The sequence below is a fragment of the Ranitomeya imitator genome, chromosome 4 (genome assembly GCF_032444005.1).
Source record: "Ranitomeya imitator isolate aRanImi1 chromosome 4, aRanImi1.pri, whole genome shotgun sequence".
In the NCBI taxonomy this organism is placed as follows: Eukaryota; Metazoa; Chordata; class Amphibia; order Anura; family Dendrobatidae; genus Ranitomeya; species Ranitomeya imitator.
This window is the reverse complement of record NC_091285.1, coordinates 475,493,922-475,517,126: the sequence shown is the minus strand read 5'-3', so window position 1 is coordinate 475,517,126 and position 23,205 is coordinate 475,493,922. Positions and strand designations below refer to the sequence as shown.

General features: G+C 44.9%; 1 protein-coding gene across 1 annotated transcript in view; it reads left to right on the top strand.

The window, feature by feature from the left end:
* Positions 1–23,205, top strand: part of LOC138674562 (uncharacterized) — an 87,904-nt gene that overhangs the window by 1,726 nt on the left and 62,973 nt on the right. Inside the window, exons 2-3 of the mRNA XM_069762384.1 lie at positions 20,770–21,003; positions 21,116–21,532. Of these exons, the coding sequence (XP_069618485.1) occupies positions 20,770–21,003; positions 21,116–21,532 (651 nt within the window). The remainder of the gene's footprint in view (positions 1–20,769; positions 21,004–21,115; positions 21,533–23,205) is intronic.

Genomic DNA, 23,205 nt, shown 5'->3' with positions numbered 1-23,205 from the left:
GTCGCTTGACCAATGCCTCCACGTTGTGCCAGTCATTGCACTGGATGCCCATTCTCTGCAGAATACAATAAATGCAAACTTATCTTTATAACCCACAAAGCTCTCCACAGTAGGGTTGAGCGAAACGGATCGGGAAAATTAAAAAATCGCCGACTTTCGGCAAAGTCGGGTTTCGTGAAACCCGACCCGATCCCAGTGAGGGATCGGCCATGAGGTCGGCGATCTTCGCGCCAAAGTCGTGTTTAGTATGATGTTTTCAGCGCCTTTTCTCAGCCAATGAAGGAGGACGTAGAGTGTGGGCAACGTGATGACATAGGTCTCGTCCCCACCATGTTAGAAAAGGGCATGACAGTGATTGGCTTGCTTTCTGCGACGTCACAGGAGCTATAAAGGGGCGTTCAGCCACGTTCTGCCACTTACATTGTGTAGTGTAATACACAGGGCCTGAGTTTTGCTGCAGTCTCCCCCCCCCAAAAAGGGAGATTTAAATAGCCACTAAGTGAATCTACGTCAGTTCTGTTTGTTGTATATCTGCCAGCCACGTTCTGCCACTTACATTGTGTAGGGTAATACACAGGGCTTGTTTTTTGCTGCAGTCTCCCCCCCAAAAAAGGGAGATTTAAATTGCCACTAAGTGGATCTACGTCAGTTCTGTTTGTCGTATATCTGCCAGCCACGTTCTGCCACTTACATTGTGTAGTGTAATACACAGGGCCTGTTATTTGCTGCAGTCTCACCCCAAAAAAAGGGAGATTTAAATTGCCACTAAGTGGATCTATCTTTCGCTTCATCTCATTTGATCTTTGATGAAGTAATATACAAACACTCATTTTCTAAGTATCGCTACATCTAGTTGTCCTCCTGGAGACATATATGTGTTTTGTGCTCATTATATTCTGGGTATGCAGGCTCCCCTCCGGCTGCGAACATTTGCCCTTGTATTCCCTGTATTGCATCCGCGCATGCGCGATCTCCCCCTTTCAGTGCTGCCGTCCAGCATGTGCAACTGCACTATGACAACGGCAGCACTTTTCGGCTATAGCCACTTCCGGGACGCATTTTGCGGTGATTCCCTCTGGCGCGGCGCTCCCTGACTGCACACCGGTCTGTATTTAATTTACTTACATTCATGTATATAATGCCTCAGGGTGGACGTGTGAGTTCACTTCCCCTGACGAAGCTGCGCTTGCAGCGATACGCGTGGGGCTCGCTGCCTCACCCCTGCTCTTGTCTCTTGTCCTTCTCGGGCATTGCCTTCCATGATATATTTCTGCTTACCACTGACCACATAGGTATACCGCTGGGACATGATCTTTACTACTTTTTTTGTGGTCCCATTGTGTGTTCACATCTAAACCCTAGGGATTGTATTTCCTATCTGTCTCTCCTGCACTATTGTGTTCATGGTCTCACTAGTCTCATGCATGAGCATAATTTATCTTTTGACATCATATTATTATGTGTGTGTGGGGGGGGGATTTATTGTTATGATTGTTGGTCATTTGGTATGCTTGAGTTGGTTCATCCCTTCTAAATTGAGTATATGTTACATTATATACTTCTCTGTGATCTGAGGGAATATCTTGTGGACAAGAGACGTTGCATATATATGTATACTCTATATGTATGTATTTATACTTCTTTATGTGTTAGGCTTATTTATGCCATATATGTCTAGGGGTGATGGTATGTGGTCTTGTATCTAGACCTTTTTAATTGGTTTTATCTATACATGTCTTGTTCTGAGGTGTAAATAAAATTGTTTCATATGTTTATAGCATTCGTGGGTGTGCATACCATTTTTGGCCTAGTCTGCTCTTTCTTTTGTTTCTATCATTTGTTTACTGGCCAGGTTTTGCACCCTGCTTTCTCTTGATTTATGCAGGGGTGCACCACTTACATATATTACTATAGATTCTTTCTTGCCCTGTTCTGGGGCATTTTTTCTCTAGTGGTAGCACATGCATATTTTTGCATATCCTGCTGTCTTACTATAGCAAGTGGTACTGATTTATTTTTTGGTACATATTTGGGTAAGAATTGTTTTCTGGTGTGCAGTTATGGACTGGGATGCCAGAGAGGCCGCATGGTTGGCACAGCCCTCTAGCCTGTTTCAAACAACAGAGGTATCCACTCCTGTCTCAGACTTCTCAGCACTCTGTTCAGATCTTACCAAGGCTCATAGATCCGGTATTAAGTTATGGTGGAATATGAGAAGCCTTGAGGAATATTGTAAAGCAGGGTTTGTGCCTAGGGGTCTTCGTATTTCCATCTTTCCAGCTTGGGAGCCCTCTCCTTCCTTTCAACACACTTGGGAGGAGGGCCTCAAACGCTGTTCCAACATACTCATTTCTTTGCTTATCGAACATGATAGGGAGTTATTTTCAGCTGCTAAAATACAGATTAAGGAATTGGAGGGCAAATTAAGTAAATTTGAAGAGGCACAGGTGGTGGCCTTTAGAATTAAATTGAAGGAGACATTGGACAAATATGAGGCAGACATCATTGCGGGCAAGCGTAAGAAGTTCCTGAGAGACAAAACGGATTATGAGCAACATAATGTCTATAGATGGAAACACAGGGGCAATACTAGAACTGGTGCCTCCTATAGCAACAGGAACACTACTCTCCCTGCAAACACTGAGCCCTCATTGAGGGGGGCTAGTTCCAGTGATTTTTTATCTTCAACGGGGAGCGAGCCCGACCACGGACCAGACGTGGGAGACGAAAGAAGAATTCCAGCAAGAAAGCGTCAACCACATTATCGGGGAAGGACGTCACCATATCGACACCAGTATTCCACCAGACGCAAGTAGAACATATGGATACTGACGATGCCCCAACATCTGACCTGGAGGTACCAAATAACACTCTACAAGTTATTAATCTGTCTAATCACTCTTTATCACAGGTGGAACTATCGGTTCTCCAACGGGGCTTGACGTTTGTTCCCACGCATAAGGTAGACAAGTTCACACTTGTTAAGGATCTATATCTCTTTTGCAGGAACATCACTTTTCAAGTCATGTATAAGAAACCTGATATTTTACGGAGTATCCCCCAAGATGAGCGCCAGGTCTTTCAGGACCTACTGGACCTACTGGAAGAAAATCAATCAGCAACCTCCAGTAGCAGATTTCCATATAGGAATAAATCCTCTAGGGCACCGTCTTTCACACTGGTCCCCGCGGTCAAGATCTTCTATGAACTGGTGAAGAGGGACATCATGGCTATGGTTCCCAAGGTCAGTACATCCCCTAACTTGTCTGCTGTTGAAAATCGTGCTATCCATGATTTAAGAAATAATGGGACCTTCATTATTAAGGAAGCGGACAAGGGGGGCAATGTCGTCCTTTGGCCCACCCACATGTATCGGGAGGAGGCCATGAGACAATTGGACAACAGGCGTTTTTACAACAAATTACCATCGGACCCCACAAGAGTCTTTATGTCCAAGCTGCAGACCTTATTATGTAGGGCCAACCAGTTGGGCATTATTACTCCTAATGAAAAACGTTACATGTGGGTGGAGGATCCCATCGTTGCAACATTCTATATGTTGCCAAAAATTCACAAGGACGACAAACGACCCCCGGGTCGACCGATAGTTTCAAGTATTGGGAGCCTGTGTGAAAGAGCTTGTCATTACATTGACTTCTTTCTGCAGCCCATCGCGGCTATGTTACCCTCGTATGTTAGAGACTCGGCCCACTTTATCGAGATTATTCGGGACATTAATTTACCAACTGAATTCCATCTAGTCACGTGCGATGTGGAATCATTGTATTCCAATATTAGCCATTTGGATGGCATTAATGCGTTGTCATTTTTTCTCAATCTGAAACAACATGAGGACCCAGGACACCATATGTTTCTCTTGGAACTTCTTAAATTTGTTTTACATCATAATTTTTTTCTCTTTGATAGGAGCTTCTACCTCCAGGTGTCCGGTGTGGCCATGGGGGCTAAATGTGCGCCAGCCTACGCCAACATCTTTTTGGGCTGGTGGGAAGAGACTGTAGTTTACCCCTCCGTGACCTTCCAGGAGAAAGTGCGTCACTGGCATCGATATATCGATGACGTGTTCTTTCTATGGCTCGGTACCGAATTGGAATGTGCTCAGTTCCTGCAGGATCTTAATACCAATTCCTACAACATTTTTCTCACACATTCTATATCAACGATCTCGGTTACTTACCTGGACTTAAAGGTTGCTGTAGAGGGTCATCATTTGATAACAGATCTGTTCCGCAAGCCTACAGCCACCAATGCCCTACTTGAATACAGTAGTTTTCATCCGGCACATACTAAGGTGGGTGTCCCAATTGGTCAATTTCTGCGAGTGAGACGGAATTGTACACATGACACTGATTTCTTGTCACAAGCGCGTGAGCTTACAAGTCGTTTCAAACAAAGGGGCTACCCGAAACGCGTAATTTCATCTGCCTTTCAGAGAGCACGACGTGAGGATCAAGCGTCATTACTTACTTCAAGACCCCGCAACCAGGACAAAGTTACCCGATTTGTGACGGATTACAACAGCAGCTGGGACCAGGTAAAGACCATCATTACCCGACATTGGTCCATTCTCAGGACTGATTCTCAGACGGCGGAGGTAACAAGCGAGAGACCGTTACTCGCGTCAAGACGGGCACCCAATTTGCGAGATTTGTTAACCAATAGCCATTTCTCGAGACCTACTATCAGGCTCAATAGGGGGCTTTATCTTAAGGGGTCATTCCCCTGTGGGGACTGTAGTGTATGTCCCTTCATGACACCCACAAGGAATGTTTTTTCTAACCCATTAGACTCATCCACCCACCGTCTGAAACATTACATCAACTGCAAGACGAGGGACGTCATCTACGTTATCATCTGCCCATGTGGCAAATCGTATGTTGGCCAAACCTCCCAGGAGCTCAGAAAGAGGATCCAGAAACACATGTCCACTATTCATTTGGCAGCTGCTGACCAACGCAAGGGTAAGCCCCTCACTCCGGTGGCAGCACATTTCTTGTCCACTCATGGGGGGTCTACCTCCAATATTAGGGTTGTGGGGTTGCAGAAGATACCATATAAGGGTCGGGGCGGTAGCTCACACAACCAGCTCCTTCGGATGGAATCCAGATGGATTTTCAACCTTCGGTCAACTACACCACTAGGACTGAATGAAGAACTTTTATTCACTGGGTTTTTGGGGTGAGAAGGGTTGGTTAGGTAGGTTCGTGTAAGGGGGCTCCCTTACATAGTTTTTTCATCTTGCTGCCTCTCCTCCATCTCCCCCGTCTTGATATTTGTACTGTCTGCATAGTTTTCTCATATGCCTGCTCTTTGTCTCCACTCTCTAGAGTTCTATGCTGTTCAAGAGATTCCTTGTCCCTTATGGGGCATATGGTTTGGGGATCCAATTGGACATTGGAGTCAATAACACTTAGGAGCCTATACTCACCGGGGGCTGCTTGGGGGGCATCATGATGGAGGATGGTGTGGTCATGAAGACAAGATGTAATGTCTATTGGGACCCAGGATTTCGGTGGTATCGGCTTACAAGACATATCCTTTCTGATGACGTTTTGAGGCATTGAGGACGTCCCGGATAAGTTTTGAGACTTTTTCTTATTTAAGAAAACTATATATATGCTGGGCCATTAACCCTCAGAGCATCTACATCGCTGGAAGAGGCCTGGGATCGGGTCACAAGGAAGATGCACCGATATATGGGTTTTCATCCATCCATATGAACTTATGTCTATTGTGCATGCTACCATCAAGTGCCTTTGGTGATGCATATCATGAGTATTGTTTTCCTCAGCTGAAGTTTAGTCCATTGCTAAATAGATTATTGTACTTTATTATTTTTTAGTATTCTTTCATAATTGACACTATTTTTCTTTTTCTCTCTTGGATAATATGGCCATTTGTATATCTGTAGGCCAATAAGTGGATTTTTGACTCTTGGCATTTATTTTTATCTGTTTGCCATTTAAATCTTGTTATATAAGCGAGTGGTGTTACCAGATTTTTTTTTTTTTTTATTATCTTTCGCTTCATCTCATTTGATCTTTGATGAAGTAATATACAAACACTCATTTTCTAAGTATCGCTACATCTAGTTGTCCTCCTGGAGACATATATGTGTTTTGTGCTCATTATATTCTGGGTATGCAGGCTCCCCTCCGGCTGCGAACATTTGCCCTTGTATTCCCTGTATTGCATCCGCGCATGCGCGATCTCCCCCTTTCAGTGCTGCCGTCCAGCATGTGCAACTGCACTATGACAACGGCAGCACTTTTCGGCTATAGCCACTTCCGGGACGCATTTTGCTGTGATTCCCTCTGGCGCGGCGCTCCCTGACTGCACACCGGTCTGTATTTAATTTACTTACATTCATGTATATAATGCCTCAGGGTGGACGTGTGAGTTCACTTCCCCTGACGAAGCTGCGCTTGCAGCGATACGCGTGGGGCTCGCTGCCTCACCCCTGCTCTTGTCTCTTGTCCTTCTCGGCATTGCCTTCCATGATATATTTCTGCTTACCACTGACCACATAGGTATACCGCTGGGACATGATCTTTACTACTTTTTTTGTGGTCCCATTGTATGTTCACATCTAAACCCTAGGGATTGTATTTCCTATCTGTCTCTCCTGCACTATTGTGTTCATGGTCTCACTAGTCTCATGCATGAGCATAATTTATCTTTTGACATCATATTATTATGTGTGTGGGGGGGGGGGATTTATTGTTATGATTATTGGTCATTTGGTATGCTTGAGTTGGTTCATCCCTTCTAAATTGAGTATATGTTACATTATATACTTCTCTGTGATCTGAGGGAATATCTTGTGGACAAGAGACGTTGCATATATATGTATACTCTATATGTATGTATTTATACTTCTTTATGTGTTAGGCTTATTTATGCCATATATGTCTAGGGGTGATGGTATGTGGTCTTGTATCTAGACCTTTTTAATTGGTTTTATCTATACATGTCTTGTTCTGAGGTGTAAATAAAATTGTTTCATATGTTTATAGCATTCGTGGGTGTGCATACCATTTTTGGCCTAGTCTGCTCTTTCTTTTGTTACTAAGTGGATCTATGTCAGTTCTGTTTGTCGTATATCTGCCAGCCACGTTCTGCCACTTACATTGTGTAGTGTAATACACAGGGCCTGTTTTTTGCTGCAGTCACCCCCCCAAAAAAAGGGATATTTAAATTGCCACTGAGTGGATCTACATCAGTTCTGTTTGTCGTATATCTGCCAGCTACGTTCTGCCACTTACATTGTGTAGTGTAATACACAGGGCCTGAGTTTTGCTGCAGTCTCCCCCCCAAAAAAGGGAGATTTAAATTGCCAAGCGGATCTACATCAGTTCTGTTTGTTGTATATCTGCCAGCCACATTCTGCCACTTACATTGTGTAGTGTAATACACAGGGCCTGATGTTTGGGTGCAGTCTACCCCCCAAAAAAGGGAGATTTAAATTCTCAACAAGTTTAGATACAACTTCTACCTTGTTTTACAGTACCATATAATGGTTGTTATTTTGGTTACATTTTACCAAAAATGAGGAAGTCTGGTGGAAGAGGCCGTGGGCGGTCGTTGCCAGCTGGTAATGATGGTGGTGGTGGTGTAGCATCTGGTGGTAGTGGGAAAAGCAAAATAGCACCTAAGGCTCGAGGTGTTGAGCCAGCATCATCGTCTGGCTACACAAGGCCTCGAAGGCTCCCTTATCTGGGAGTAGGAAAACCACTTTTAAAGCCGGTGCAGCAGGAAAAAGTTTTGGCTTTCCTTGCTAACTCAGCCTCTAGCTCTTTCGTATCCTCTTCGGAAAGTTCGAAATATAAAAGCAGCGAGTCGTCAGTGGATGCTCCCGGACAGGAACAAGTCACTTCCTTGTGTCCTTCACCCAAAGCAAAAGTGAAGGATGCGGCAGGCGACACTACAGTTTACTCCATGGAGCTCTTTACACATACCGTGCCTGGGTTAGAAAGGGAAATTGTTAACAGCCCATTACAAGATGAATCGGACATGGAGTGCACAGATGCACAGCCACAGCTAGATTATTATGCTGTTCCATTGACTCAGATCACTACATTGCCCTCGCAGTGTACTGAGCCAGAATCTGACCCTGATGAGACTATGGTGCCCCGTCACGAACGCTATAGCACCTGACACGGTGACACAGAGGAAGGTGCACATGACATTGAAGAGGAGGTGATAGATGACCCAGTTGTTGACCCAGATTGGCAGCCATTGGGGGAAGAGGGTGCTGCTGCCAGTAGCTCAGAAGCGGAGGAGGATGATCCACAGCAGCCATGTACATCGCAACAGCTTTCATCTGGCAGGCCCGTATCTGGCCAAAAACGTTTGTCAAAAGCAAAAACACTTTTAGGACAGCGTGGCCATCCGGTGAAAGTAGCACAGCATGCAATGCCTGAAAAGGTATTCCATAGTAGGAAGAGTGCAGTGTGGGAAGTGTTAGCCAAGATCCGAATGATCAGTGCAAAGTTATCTGTAAGAAATGCTCAAAGACCTTTAGCAGAGGGAAGAATCTCCCAAATTTAAATACAACGTGCATGCGTAGACATTTAATCAGCATGCATTTACAAGCCTGGACTAACTACCAAACGTCCCGTACCGTTGGTGCACCCGCTCAGAATGAAGGTAGTCAGCAACGCTACATTGCTTCCCTCATTGTAAGCCCAACGGTTAGGACACCACCAGCAGCAAATGTGAAGGTATCGTCGCAAGGCAAAAGCAGTCAGGGAATCACAGGGTTCTTGGTAGAAAACACTGTTTGTAGGCCAACATCAAGAATACCATCACTAACCCTCTCTCAATCTGCCATGTCCACCACCACCCCCGCTAGTTCCACCATATGCAGCTCTCCAGTCCAGCTCACCCTACAAGAGACTCTCGTTAGGAAAAGAAAGTACTCATCCTCTCATCCGCGTACACAGGGTTTGAACGCCCACATTGCTAGACTAATCTCGTTAGAGATGATGCCCTACCGGTTGGTTGAAAGCGAAGCTTTCAAAGCTCTGATGGCCTACGCAGTTCCATGCTATGACCTACCCAGTCGACACTTCTTTGGGAGAAAAGCCATCCTAGCCCTCCACCAGCATGTCAAAGACTGCATTGTCCATGCACTGAGGCAATCAAGTCAGTGGAAAGGTGCACCTCACAACAGATGCATGGACCAGTAGGCATGGCCAGGGACATGGCCAGCCCATGCTCTAGGAAACAGTTGGCTGTAGGCGTTCGCCACCCCTCCTCCTCCTCCTCCAGAAGCAAAAGCTCGTCCACAGAGCAAAGTCGCATGACCACTTCATCCGCAGCTGCCAGTGTTGCACACGAGGTGTCCCATTATGGAACAGCTAGTGGTAAGCGTCAGCAGGCTGTGTTGGAAATGAAGTGTTTGGGCGACAACAGACACACCGCGGAAGTACTGGCCGAGTACTTGCAGCAAGAAACTCAGTCATGGCTTGGCAGTGTACATCTTGAGGCAGGCAAGGTAGTCAGTGATAACGAAAGGAATTTTATGGCTGCCATAGCCCTTTCAAAACTGAAACACATACCTTGCCTGGCTCACACTTTGAACCTGGTGGTGCAGTGCTTCCTGAAAAATTATCCAGGGTCACCAGGCCTGCTCCTGAAGGTGTGAAGACTTTGCTCGCACATACGCCAGTCGCCTGTACACTCCAGCCGTATGCTGAACCATCAGCGATCGCTGAAGCTTCCCCAGCACCGCCTAATAATCGACGTTGCAACAAAGTGGAACTCCACACTGCACATGCTTCAGAGGCTGTGCGAACAGAGGCATGCTGTAATGTATTTGTGGGAGGATACACATACACGGGCAGGCAGTTGGATGGAAGACATGGAGCTGTCTGGTGTGCAGTGGTCGAAGCTACAAGACCTCTGTCAAGTCCTTCAGTGTTTTGAGGAATGCACACGGCTGGTAAGTGCAGACGACGCCATCATAAGCATGAGCATCCCACTAATGCACCTGCTGATGCAAAGTTTGATGCACATTAGGGAGCAGGTGTCTGCGGCCGAGGAGGAGGGAAGCCTTGATGACAGTCAGCCATTGTCTGCTCAGGGAACTCTCCTGGACGAGGTGGCGGATGAAGAGGAGGAGGAGGAGGATGATGATGGGGATGAATATTTATGGGAGGAGGATGCATCTCAGTGGGCAATAGAAACTGGTGGCGTTGCAAGGTCAGGTACAGGGTTTTTGCGGGAGACAAGTGATGTTGATTTGAAAGAAAGTGCTCCTCAACCAAGCACAAACAGTGAATTGACACCTGGAACATTGGCCCACATGGCTGATTATGCCTTGCGCATCCTAAAAAGGGACCCCCGCATTATCAAAATGATGACCGATGACGATTACTGGTTGGCCTGCCTCCTGGATCCACGATATAAAGGGAAATTACAAAATATCATGCCACATGAGAACCTTGAGCAAATATTGGCTACCAAACAAGCAACTCTTGTAGACCGTTTGGTTCAGGCATTCCCAGCACACAGCGGCGGTGATGGTTCTCACACAAGCTGTAGGGGGCAACATGGCAGAGGTGTTAGAGGTGCACAAATCCAAAGTGGCATTGGACAGAGGGGTTTTATGACCAGGTTGTAGAGTGATTTCGCAATGACCGCTGACACGACAGGTACTGCTGCATCGATTCAAAGTGACAGGAGACTGCATTTGTCCAGTATGGTTACGAATTATTTTTCCTCTCTTATCGATGTTCTCCCTCACAGGTCATTCCCCTTTGATTACTGGGCATCTAAAATAGACACCTGGCCTGAATTGGCAGAATATGCATTACAGGAGGTCGCTTGCCCGGCTGCTAGTGTGCTATCAGAAAGAGTCTTCAGTGCTGCTGGTTCAATACTGACCGAAAAAGGACTCGTCTGGCTACCCGAAATGTTGATGATCTATCCTTCATTAAAATGAACCAATCATGGATTTCAAATTATTTTGCCCCACCTTCCCCTCCTGACACGTAGCTTGCCTGAAAAATGTCTTGCTTTTGGCCTCCTCTTACTGACTGCTCCAATTCCTCCATTTGCAGCTGCTGAATGTCCACCATAGGCCATTTTTAAACCTCCCTAAATGGGCTGACTCCCCCCACAGGGCCGTGGTCACCACTTGGCGCAAGCACCTGTGCGAGTGCCGTTTGCCTGGACACTCTTGGGCGACGGCACTGGCACAGGGTCCCTCATAGTACAATGAAGTGTCTCTGACGGTGGTGGTGCACACCCAGCATCAGACACACCGTCGTAATATGAGGGGCCCTGTGCCAGCACCGCCGCCCACGAGAGAGTGTTCCCCCCCAGCTCGACCAGTGCTCTACCACTTGCAAAACTTACCTCTCACTGCTCCACCACTGTTTAGTCTGTGCTGTTATTTCCTTCAATGGCACTGCCAATACCAATTTGTTGAAGTGATAGATGATAGTTAAAATATACAGGGGCCTTGCCCTCCATTTAGACCAGTTAATACTTTGCTCGAACTACCACTGTCTGCTCCTCAGCAGAGGAGCCCACCCCTGTACCTAGCTATGCCACCTGTTTATTTATGAACATTGTTTTGGCAGACATTTAACACATTTACTAATTTCCAGTTGTCCTCCACTGAACTAAGCTATGCCGCCTGTGTACTCCTGTTACCAATTTGGAACTGCATTTAGCCAACTTTTTTATTTTAGGCCTACTAAGTCTGTCTGTGCCACTCATTACAGCTGTCCTCCATTGAACAAAGCTATGTCGCCTGTTTACTCCTGTTACCATTTTTGAACTGCATGGAGCCTACTTTTTTAAATGTGGGCCTACAAACTGTGTCTGCGCCACTCAATACAGCTGTCCTCCACTGAACAAAGCTATGCCGCCTGTGTACCCCTGTTTCCAATTTGGAACTGCTTTGAGCCTACTTTTTTATTTTAGGCCTACTAAGTCTGTCTGCGCCACTCAATACAGCTGTCCTCCATTGAACAAAGCTATGCCGCCTGTTTACTTCTGTTACCATTTGTTGAACTGCTTTGAGCCTACTTTTTAATGTGGGCCTACAAACTGTGTCTGCGCCACTCAATACAGCTGTCCTCCATTGAACAAAGCTATGCCGTCTGTGGACTCCAGTTACCAATTTTGAACTGCATCTAGCCTACTTTTTTTATTTTAGGCCTACTACCTGTGTCTGCGCCACTCATTACAGCTGTCCTCCATTGAACAAAGCTATGCCGCCTGTGGACTCCAGTTACCAATTTGAACTGCATTTAGCCTACTTTTTTATTTTAGGCCTACTACCTGTGTCTGTCTGCGCCACTCATTACAGCTGTCCTCCATTGAAAAAAGCTATGCCGCCTGTGGACTCCAGTTACCAATTTTGAACTGCATTTAGCCTGCTACTTTTTTGGGCCTACTATCTGTGTCTGCCCCTCATTACAGCTGTCCTCCACTTAAAGCTGAGCCTCAATGTTAACTCCTGTTTCGAATATTAAACTGCATTTGGCCTACTTGTTTGGTTGGGCCTACAAACGGTGTCTGCGCTCCTTGCTTTTCTCCTCCACTGAACAAAGCTGATCCTCAATGTTAACTCCTGTTTTGAATATTAAACTGCATTTGGCCTACTTGTTTGGTTGGGCCTACTAAGGGTGTCTGCTGCTGCTTGTTGTTCTCCTGCACTGAACAAAGCAGTGCCACCTGTTTACTCCTGTTACCAATTTTGAACTGCATTTGGTCCACTTTATTACTTGGGCCTACTAACTGTGTCTGCTACTCATTACAGCTGTCCTCCATTGAACAAAGCTATGCCGCCTGTGGACTCCTGTTACCAATTTTGAACTGCATTTGGCCAACTTTTTTATTTTAGGCCTACTAAGTCTGTCTGTGCCACTCAATACAGCTGTCCTCCACTGAACAAAGCAATGCCGCCTGTGTACTCCTGCTACCAATTTTGAACTGCATTTAGCCTACTTTTTTATTTTAGGCCTACTAAGTCTGTCTGCGCCACTCAATACAGCTGTCCTCCGCTGAACAAAGCAATGCCGCCAGTTTAGTCCATCATTTAATGGATCCAGCACCCATAGGCTTCCATTCGAGCAAACAACGAATCCATTGATGTCCGATTTTGCAACGTGCGCAAAAAACCTTACTTTGTCCGTTGTCTCCGGCCGCCGGACAAAAATTTTCGATGGATCCAACAAACGACATATGAATGTAAGGCCATCCGTCGCTAATACAAGTCTATGAGAAAAAAACGGATCCGGCGGCATCAGTCACCAGATTCATTTTTTTTCAAAATTCAACCAGTTGCGACTGATAGCAAAAAACTGATGTGCGAAAGGAGCCTTAGGGGCACATATCACCTGTTCAAAACAGCTGACGTGTCGGGAAAGATGTGGGCTCAGCGCTGGAGCCCACATCAAAGGGAGAGACATGACGTGCGCCGTACATGTACGGTGCATATCGTGAAGGGGTTAAATATAAAGAAAAATGTTTTACATATTGACTAAATATTTTTTAAATTAATGTGTAAAGACAAAATAAATAATAAAATCAATTGATAATAAAGGATCCTCAAATGTCTGATTTTACATAACTGCTAATGTTTCTGTACCTTACTAGGAGATTTATCAAAATTTCTGTCATGTATGCCAGTCTTAGGCCGGTGTACCACTTGCAACTGCAATGCGAGAAACTCGCGCGAGTCTCTCGCCTCAATACCCGGCACTGCCGTCGAGACTGGAGTGTGCGGCTGCATGTGTTTCTATGCAGCTGATTTCTGAACCGCTGGTGGAAGTACCAGGTATTGAGTTTCTTGCATTGCAGTTGCAAGTGGGACACCGACCTTAAACCAATGTTTGCTAGACTATGATACTCCAAATTCATTAAGAGGCATTTGCCTCTTAATAAACTTAAAACATGTTTTGGCTACCAGTGTGCCAGTGTAGGAAAACCACGGACTAGAAGACATTTCTGCTATAATTTACACCAAAATTATAGTAAAGTTATGAGGCTATGTTAGCTAACTCTCCCCACACTTGGCACAGCTTTGGCAAAAACTGTGTTGTACTAAATTTTTCTGCTTTTTAATGATAGCAATTGTTATAAAAATGGATTAAAGGTACCTTCACACATAACGATATTGTTAACGATATCGTTGCTATTTGTGACGTAGCAACGATATCGTTAATGAAATCGTTCTGTGTGACAGCGACCAACGATCAGGCCCCTGCTGGGAGATCGTTGGTCGCTGAGGAAAGTTCAGAACTTTATTTCGTCGCTGGACTCCCTGGAGACATCGCTGGATCGGCGTGTGTGACACCGATCCAGCGATGTCTTCACTGGTAACCAGGGTAAACATCGGGTAACTAAGCGCAGGGCCGCGCTTAGTAACCCGATGTTTACCCTGGTTACCATGCTAAAAGTAAAAAAAAACAAACACTAGATACTTACCTACCGCTGTCTGTCCTCCAGCGCTGTGCTCTGCTCTCCTCCTGTACTGTCTGTGAGCCGGAAAGCAGAGCGGTGACATCACCACTCTGCTTTCCGGCTCACAGCCAGTACAGGAGGAGTGCAGAGAAGCAGAGCGCAGCGCTGGAGGACACACGGCTGTAGGTAAGTATCTAGTGTTTGTTTTTTTTTACTTTTAGGATGGTAACCAGGGTAAACATCAGGTTACTAAGCGCGGCCCTGCGCTTAGTTACCCGATGTTTACCCTGGTTACCGGCATCGTTGGTCGCTGGAGAGCGGTCTGTGTGACAGCTCTCCAGCGACCAAACAGCGACGCTGCAGCGATCCGGATCGTTGTCGGTATCGCTGCAGCGTCGCTTAATGTGAAGGGGCCTTTACGCTTGAATTGACCCATTAGTTCTGAAACTACAAATTAGTTCTGATAATTCCAAGCCATAACTAGTCAGATGAGTACGGGTAACATAAATTCAACATTTGATAGCATTATATTGTCATCTCTGGTATTATTAGAAATTCAAGGAGTCATACATTTCAAAAAGTAAATTGATAAATACCTGAGAATAATAGCTCTAATCTTTTAAGATGAAATTTAATCTGGTAAATAAAGGTAAATATAATTGAGAGACGGTGGAAGAGTGAAATGAGCGGCACTTCCACAGGTGAGATAAAAGCACTATTTTATTTTCTTTAAACTGTAAAACTCGAAATACAATGATAACTGACGCATTTCTGGCGTCCCAGACGCCCTAAGGCTATGTGTACACGATGCGTTTTTGGAGCATTTTTGCAGCATTTTTTTCTGAGCAGAAATGGTCCAAAAACGCTATGGAATCCTTATGCAAGCTAATTCAATGACAATCCTGAAGTGTTGCACACATGATCAGTAAATTTCCTTGAGTATTTGCAGTGCGTTTTTTTCTACAGCATGTCCATTCTTTTTGCATTTCTGCAGCATTTCTGCACCCATTGATTTCAAATGAGTCGGTCAAATCCGAAGCAAAAATACAAAAAAAGTTTGAGAATTTCCTGAGTTTTTGCTTTGCGTTTTACCGGCTTCCTATGGTGTTTCTCACGCTGTCATCTGTGTGACAACGTGGGAAACACCAACGCAGTAAGACCGTTGGTCAGAGCGCCGTGGGGTAACGCTGTCAACGTGACCCCGCAGCTGTTACTGTCACCCGCTGTAATGTTACCACTGGTACTGTCAGTCAGAGCGCTGCAGGGTCATGCAGTCAGATATCAGCATGACCCCACAGCTATGACTGTGACCCGCAGGCGTGGGCTGATGAGACTACTGCTCCCATTAGGCTATGTATGCTGTCACTGATAACAGTGACAGCAGGTGTCCCTGATGAGAGATGTAGTCTCATCTGCTGGCGCCTGTACTCACAGTAAAAAAAAAAAAAAGAGTTAAATAACAAACATATTCAAATAAAAATTAAAACCCATTATACTCACCTAACACCAAATCCCCGATGTCCTCATCTCCTAGAAATAATGTAAAATAATAAACCACCATATGCTCACCTGCCCCCAGTAGTCCAGGTAATCCAGAGGGTCCCACAGCAATCTCACGTGTAGAACAGTTACATCGGGAGATGTGACCGCTCTACCAAGCCGCCGGCAATATACTGCGGGAGCGATTACCTCCTTTCAGTGTATCACTGAGCTGCCGTGAGAGAGTTCACCAGAGTTCATCAGCTCCAGAGCTCTCACGACGGCAACACTACGTGAGAACTTGCTCACAGCAGCTCAGTGCTATACACTGCTTGAGCGATTACCTCCTGTCAGTGTATCGCTGGCTGTCTTTGAGAGCTGTCACATCAGTGACTGCTCTCAAAGTGATCAGGATCGTTGTGAGACATTATGGATTATCTTCTAAGTGGACAGGTGAGGAATATTGTGGTTTGAAAAACAAAACAAACACACTGGCGCTCCACCAACTTGGAGTGAAAAAGTGGGGAGAAGGGGGAAAAGAGGAGAGCTGCTGGTGATATGACAGGATCTGTGTACCACCCTGTCCAAGGATATGGCAATAGATTGCATAAGAAGTTATCACTTAGATAAATGAAGGGCTGGATATTTAGGCACTGTATTTGCTGTTATTGTGCCTAAACCAATGCATCAACATGACCATACAAGCATATAAGGTATATATATCCTTAAAAGCCAACCCTCGATCCAACAGCTACGTCCAGCTATTGCCCAATATAAATGCTCCCATTCACTTCTAAACTCCTGGAGCAGCACGTCCACGCTGATCTTTCCTCCCACCTCTCATCTAACTTGCTCTTTGACAATCTACAATCTGGTTTCCGCACCATCGCTCAACTGAGACTGCCCTGACCAGAATCACTAATGACCTACTTACAGCTGAAGCTAACGGACAATACTCTGTACTCCTCCTAGACCTGTCCTTTGCTTTTGACACAGTTGACCACTGCCTCCTACTACAGATCCTCTCCTCCTTTGGCACCAAAGACTTCGCCCTATCCTGGATCTCCTCATACCTTTCCAACCGCACATTCAGCGTCTCCCACTCCCACCCTACCTCCTCATCCCACCCTCTCTCTGTTGGAGTCTCCCAAGGCTCTGTTCTAGGACCCGTACTCTTCTCAATCTATACACTTGGCCTGCGATAACTCATAAAGTCTCATGGATTCCAGTACCATCTTTATCCTGGTGACGCTCAGATATACCTTTCTGGCCCAGACGTCACCTCCCTGCTGTCCAGAATCCCGCAGTGTCTATCAGCCATATCCTCCTTCTTCTCTTCTCGCTTCCTCAAACTCAATGTGGACAAATCTGAACTCATCATCTTTCCTCCATCTCTTAGATCTTCATACCTGACCTATCACAGTAAAGGACATCACGCTTTCCCCCATACTGGAAGTCTGCTGCCTCGGAGTAACCCTTGACTCTGCCCAAATCTCTTCACAGGATCTCATTTCCTCAGTGTATCCAGTTCAGATTACTAATACTGACCTACAAAGCCATCCATAACCTGTCTCCTCCTTATATCTCTGAACTAATCTTCTGATATCTTCCCTCACGTAATCTCCGGTCCTCCCAAGAACTCCTTCTCTCCTCCACACTTATTCTCTCCTCACCCAACTGCCTCCAAGATTTCTCCCGAATATCCCCCATCCTCTGGAATTCTTTGCCCCAACACGTCCGACTATCAACCACATTCAGATCCTTCAGACGGAACCTGAAAACCCACCTCTTCAGGAAAGCCTACAGCCTATACTGACCCTGCTGCCTCCTCACCACTACCGAAGCTACCGCTTCACAAACACCGGAGCTCCTCCAACCCTCAACCTATTGTCTCCATCCCCACCATCCGGTAGAATGTAAGCCCGCAAGGGCAGGGTCCTCGCCCCTCTGTATCAGTCTGTAATTGTTAGTTTGCTTGCTGTAAGTGATATCTGTAATTTGTATGTAACCCCTTCTCATGTACCGCACCATGGAATCAATGGTGCTATATAAATAAATTATAATAATAGTGTACCACAACCTCAAAACCTGCAGCTGGGCAGAGGTTGTACTATAAGATCCTTAACTTCTTTGTAGATAGAGTGAAAAGGATAAAGCTACGACCACCAATCCATGACACGCCGCTTTTTCCCCCTACTTGAATAATGGGTTTCTACAGGATATTATAGATGGATACCCTCTTCTATTCTTTATCACAACTTCCCCTGATGAGTATTTAAAATGAAACACATTGGGAAGAAGAAATTTTGGGGTGACGGTATGGATCTAGACTGGTGACTCAGTTTGGGGTAATGTAAGGTTACAATAAGAGGTACATCCCCCATAATATATGACATCAGTTACAAGGATCCCCGTTTCTTTTATTTGAAGAACAAAAGAATATGAGGTGAGATCGTTCCTTTTACTCATAACATGGTGTGTTACTTTTTGTCTGCAAGTGGTCAGTCAAGTGTTATTGCTTCTATACATTAGTATCATTGGAAACATGTGCCTCTTTGAAAACTATACTCTTGGTACTCTCTGTATCACATTTATTGTGGATTAATCTACTTAGTTGCGCTACTACACAAGTTTTATGTAACTTCTCTAACAACATCGTAGATTTACCCTATTAGTAGTGTTAGCATGTAGTTTAATGTTAATTAGTGTTTTCAAATTTTGGTTTATCAGGTGTTTTTCAACACCATTTTTAAACATTATTATTAAAAGTTAAATTTTAACTATTGGTCCCACCCTGCTTGTCATGCATAGAGTGAAAGGGGAGGAAAGATGTCACTGTTAATAAACTCACTTGTCTAGTCGGTGGTGATATAGCGTATTCTAGTGGCAGAAGCAATGCCTGTCTCAAGAGGTGTCAGCACTGCTCAGGTCTGTAATGTGTAGCAGAACCTCCAGTACAGGATGATGCAGGATGCGGTTGGGGCCAGAAGGTGATGTGGGAGTGTCCTCCCCTCAAGATGATTCTCCTGGATGGCCACAGAGAACCGCCGGCTTCTGGCATGCCCCAGCCGGAAGCAACGCCGAGGCTGTGGCAGGGTGCGAGGGGGGCGTGGCAAAATCGTGACATCACTGGGATGATGGACAAGTGCGTGAGGGGGCCAAAACTGCCCAACGCATTTCGAAGAAGGAACGCATCCTTCCCCCAGCATTGTTTTTTCCACCGCCATCATCTTTGTCTTCTCCCCCACCATCCCCATCATTACCCATTCCATTACCTCCATCATTTCCTCCTCCCACGCCATCCCTATCATTGCCCTTTCCACCACCACCATCATTGTCTTTTCCTCACCACCCCATCATTAGCCATTCCACCACCTCCATCATTGCCTCCTCCTCACCACCCCATCATTGTCCTTTCCAGTGCCATCATCACTGTCTTCTCCCCACCACCCACATCATTACCCATTCCATGACCTCCATCATTTCCTCCTCCCCCACCAACCCCATCATTGCCCTTTCCACCACCACCATCATTGTCTTTTCCCCCACCACCCCATCATTGCCCATTCAACCGCCTTCATCATGTCCTCCTCCCCACCACTCCCATTATTGTCCATTCACCACCTCCATCATTTCCTCCTCCCACACCACCCCCATCATTGCTTTCTCCCCCATCACCCCTATCATTGCCCCCTCCATCAACCCAATCATTGCCTTCTGCCCCATTACCCCATCATTGCCCTCTCCTCCACCTACACACACACAGACACACACAGCACCATTCACCTCTCTGCATACACACACAAACATACACACCTCACCTCTGCATATCCTGAAGTCGCACCATCACTGGCAGCTTCCTGTCTTGCACAGCCGCTGCGCTGAATGATGATGTAATTCAGCCACTGCTGTGTAAGACAGCAAGCATGGGCAGGAAGTCGGATGGATCCATTCCCTGCTCCCTGCCCGCCGCACATGAGGGCAATCTGGCCAGGGGCCCCCTGGATAAGTTGGCCAGATTGCCCTTATTATTAGCCGTCCTGCAGGGGCCCCCCGGAGCCTCCAGGCAGTACGTCCGCCCATGCACCTCGTCATTGGGACTGCTCCCCCCACCATATGCAGCGACCGCAGATTGGTCCACACCTATAAGACGACACCCAGAGTATAAGGCAACCCCCGACTTTTGAGAGGATTTTATATTTTAAGTGGAAAAGTTGGGGGTCATCTTATACGTCATCATATATGTTGGAAAATATGGTATATATCATGAAAAAAAAATCCCCTTCTGCAGGCAGGCGCCAGCTGTGGCGCCTGCGCTGAAGCATGATCGCATATATAATGTGTATGTAACTCATTTCTTTTATGTTATCCTTAAATTCCTAAAAAAAAGGAATAAATCAGTTTGAAAATGGCACCGGCCGAGCCTGCGCAGTAACAGCTATCAGCGATCGCTGATAGATGTTACTGCGCAGGCGCTGGTGGCGCTATCTTGGAGGAGGAATTTTTTTTACTTTAGGAAGATGGCGCCGCCTGCACAGTAACAGCTATCGGTGATCACCAATAGCTTCTATTGTGCAGGCACTGGCGACTCTTTCTTATTACAGAAAGAAATTCCTCCTCCAAGATGGTGCTGCCGGCGCCTGTGCATTATTCCTGAGGAATAATGCACAGCTGCCTAATAATTCTGCACACCTTGATAAAGGGCATTGCCATCCTTAGTCCTCACCCTCATCATTGCACATATACACATCACCTGATCTGGTTTATCCAATAAGCATTCAAGTTTACACCTTGAAGTTGGAAAATCTGCATAAAAACTAACAGCCAGCTTTGTATATTTTGCAGCATATTCAGATGTTCTACTTAAAGAGAACAGTGAGGATCTCACCTGCAATGAGTCAGGAGAAGAAATGTACAAATATAATGGATATTTCTTTGAACCTACTGACAAAGGGCATGAGGATGAGGTCACATCTGATGGTGGAATATTTACGTGTGAGGAACATAAAACTAATCCTACAACGCCAGGAAATGTGAGTTGTAAATCCCACACAATGTCAATTTTCCTGCCAATTTTAGGTAAGTGACATATTTTATATGAACATAGAAGATGATAAACATAAAAGGCATTCTTTATTTGTTAAGATATTTTGATGAAGGGCTAAGTTTTAATTCTTTTTTGTTCTTGCAGAAAATGTAACGCCGACAGTCATGAAAAGAAAGGTTGGGAAAAATGTCAGCTTCCCAAATCAGTTTACTGATACTGGATCATTCACTTTATTGTGGATATTTAAGCGCGAAAATCTCTCAAAGTGCATATTTTCAGCTGCGGTAATAAAAACAGTTGAGTACTTTGGCTCTGAAGTGAATAAACTGTGCTGTTCTACTGATGACATAAAAGATAACGAAAAAGTTTTGTTTCGAAATCAAACATCTTTGAGTGAGTCCAATCAGAATTTTCATCTAGAACTTGTTAATGTTACAATCTCGGACAGTGGAGAATATACATGTATCAAGAATTTCCATGATAAAAATAAACAGAAGTGGGAAATTCTAAATAAATATTCACTTGAAGTAACAGGAGATGAAGATCCATTAACTACACCAGGTATGTTCAGCTCCGCAACGTTACTAGCCCATCCTTTAGCTATTGGTTTATTATAGCTTAGTGCAGTACTGTCTGTCACCATGTTATGATATTGATCTATCGTATCTTCTTCCGCATGAGATTATAATTGATATGTACAAATATGACATTTTAGTAGCTATTTTCAATTTCCTGTCTTTTGAAGCTTGCACGTTTGCATTTTTTAAGGGGGATATTGGAAAATAATCTAATTGTACATACACATTCACCTATGACTAGGCATACACAGTCATTATTTACCACTAAACTTGCAGCATACAATTCATTAAAATCTATACAGTATGCTTCATATGGCCTTAAAGAGCAAATGGATGCATTGGGGTTAGGGGCGTTGTTTTTGGCACAGGTCTTCCTTGTCTACTAAACTTTACAATTTGGTTTAATTAAAATTATTCTGTGGCCTAAATGTACCCCGCAGCAATGTAAAGATGATTCAGATAAGCAGATATGGCAAATACATTTCCCCTATTGTAATGCACTACAGTTCTCTGCATTAGAAGTGTGTAACAATGCTTTAGTTCTTTACTATGTTTCTTTACAAAGTAGTTCAGTAATTATTGTAGACTAGATGGCAGCCCGATTCTAAAGAATCGGGAGTCTAGAATCCATATATACTTTATTTATTCAAATGTAAGAATAATACAATTAATAAATAATAGTAAGAAAGAACAAAAATAATAGGCAGTATATGGAGAAAACACCAAACAAAAGTTCAAAATTGGTGTGAAAATGTCACTGAACCACTTCACAACTAAATATATATAGTTTTGGTAAATGGTATTATCATTTTTTTGACGAAATTCGGCAGGAGCTTGAAGAGCAACGTCACTGGGCCCGCCTCCACGCAGTAGAAACTTGCTGCGAGGTAAAAATTCAAAAATCACACCAAAATGGCGGGCGGAGTGTGTCACAGTACGATTGATTGGTCACTCGCAGCAGGCGGCAACCAATCAGACACTGGACACTGTTGACGTCACTTATCTCCGGACATTAGCTCCGGACATTAGCTCCGGACATTAGCTCCGGACAAAGCCACGGAAGTTGGCACAAATTGCAGGAAGTAGTATTCTAGGCAATTATATATTAGATGTAATGCCCCTCTATGCTATGGCATCGATGTGGTACCCATCCATAGTTTCCCGCATAGTTTCTGACTTAAGACTTTTCCATGCACATTATCCAGCCCGAAGAAAAATTACATTTTTTTGCTGCTGCTTTTCATATTCAGCAGCCACATTAATTGCCTTCAGATTGGTGGTTGTCCGGATACTGAGATCTCCACCAATCACTCAGTAGACCCCAAAACAGCATGCAGCTAAGCAGACAAGAGCACACCGCTCCTCTCTGATCGCTCATACAGCGCTAAGAACCCTGTACTTTCTATTAAATCTGTACTCCCCTCTGTGTGAGCTCAGACAAGAGCTGTGCCCATAGATCGTAGCAGCCATTTGCCATTTATACAGCTCTGGCAAAAATTTAAGAGACCACTGCAAAATTTTCATTTTGTGAGCACAACGCCCAAACCCATAACCCCAAAGGGGAGTGGGCAACACTTCATATAACTATTAGACCATATCAGGAACACAGATACTTAAACTGTGATCCAAGAAGTGCCACTAAGATATATTTAAAAC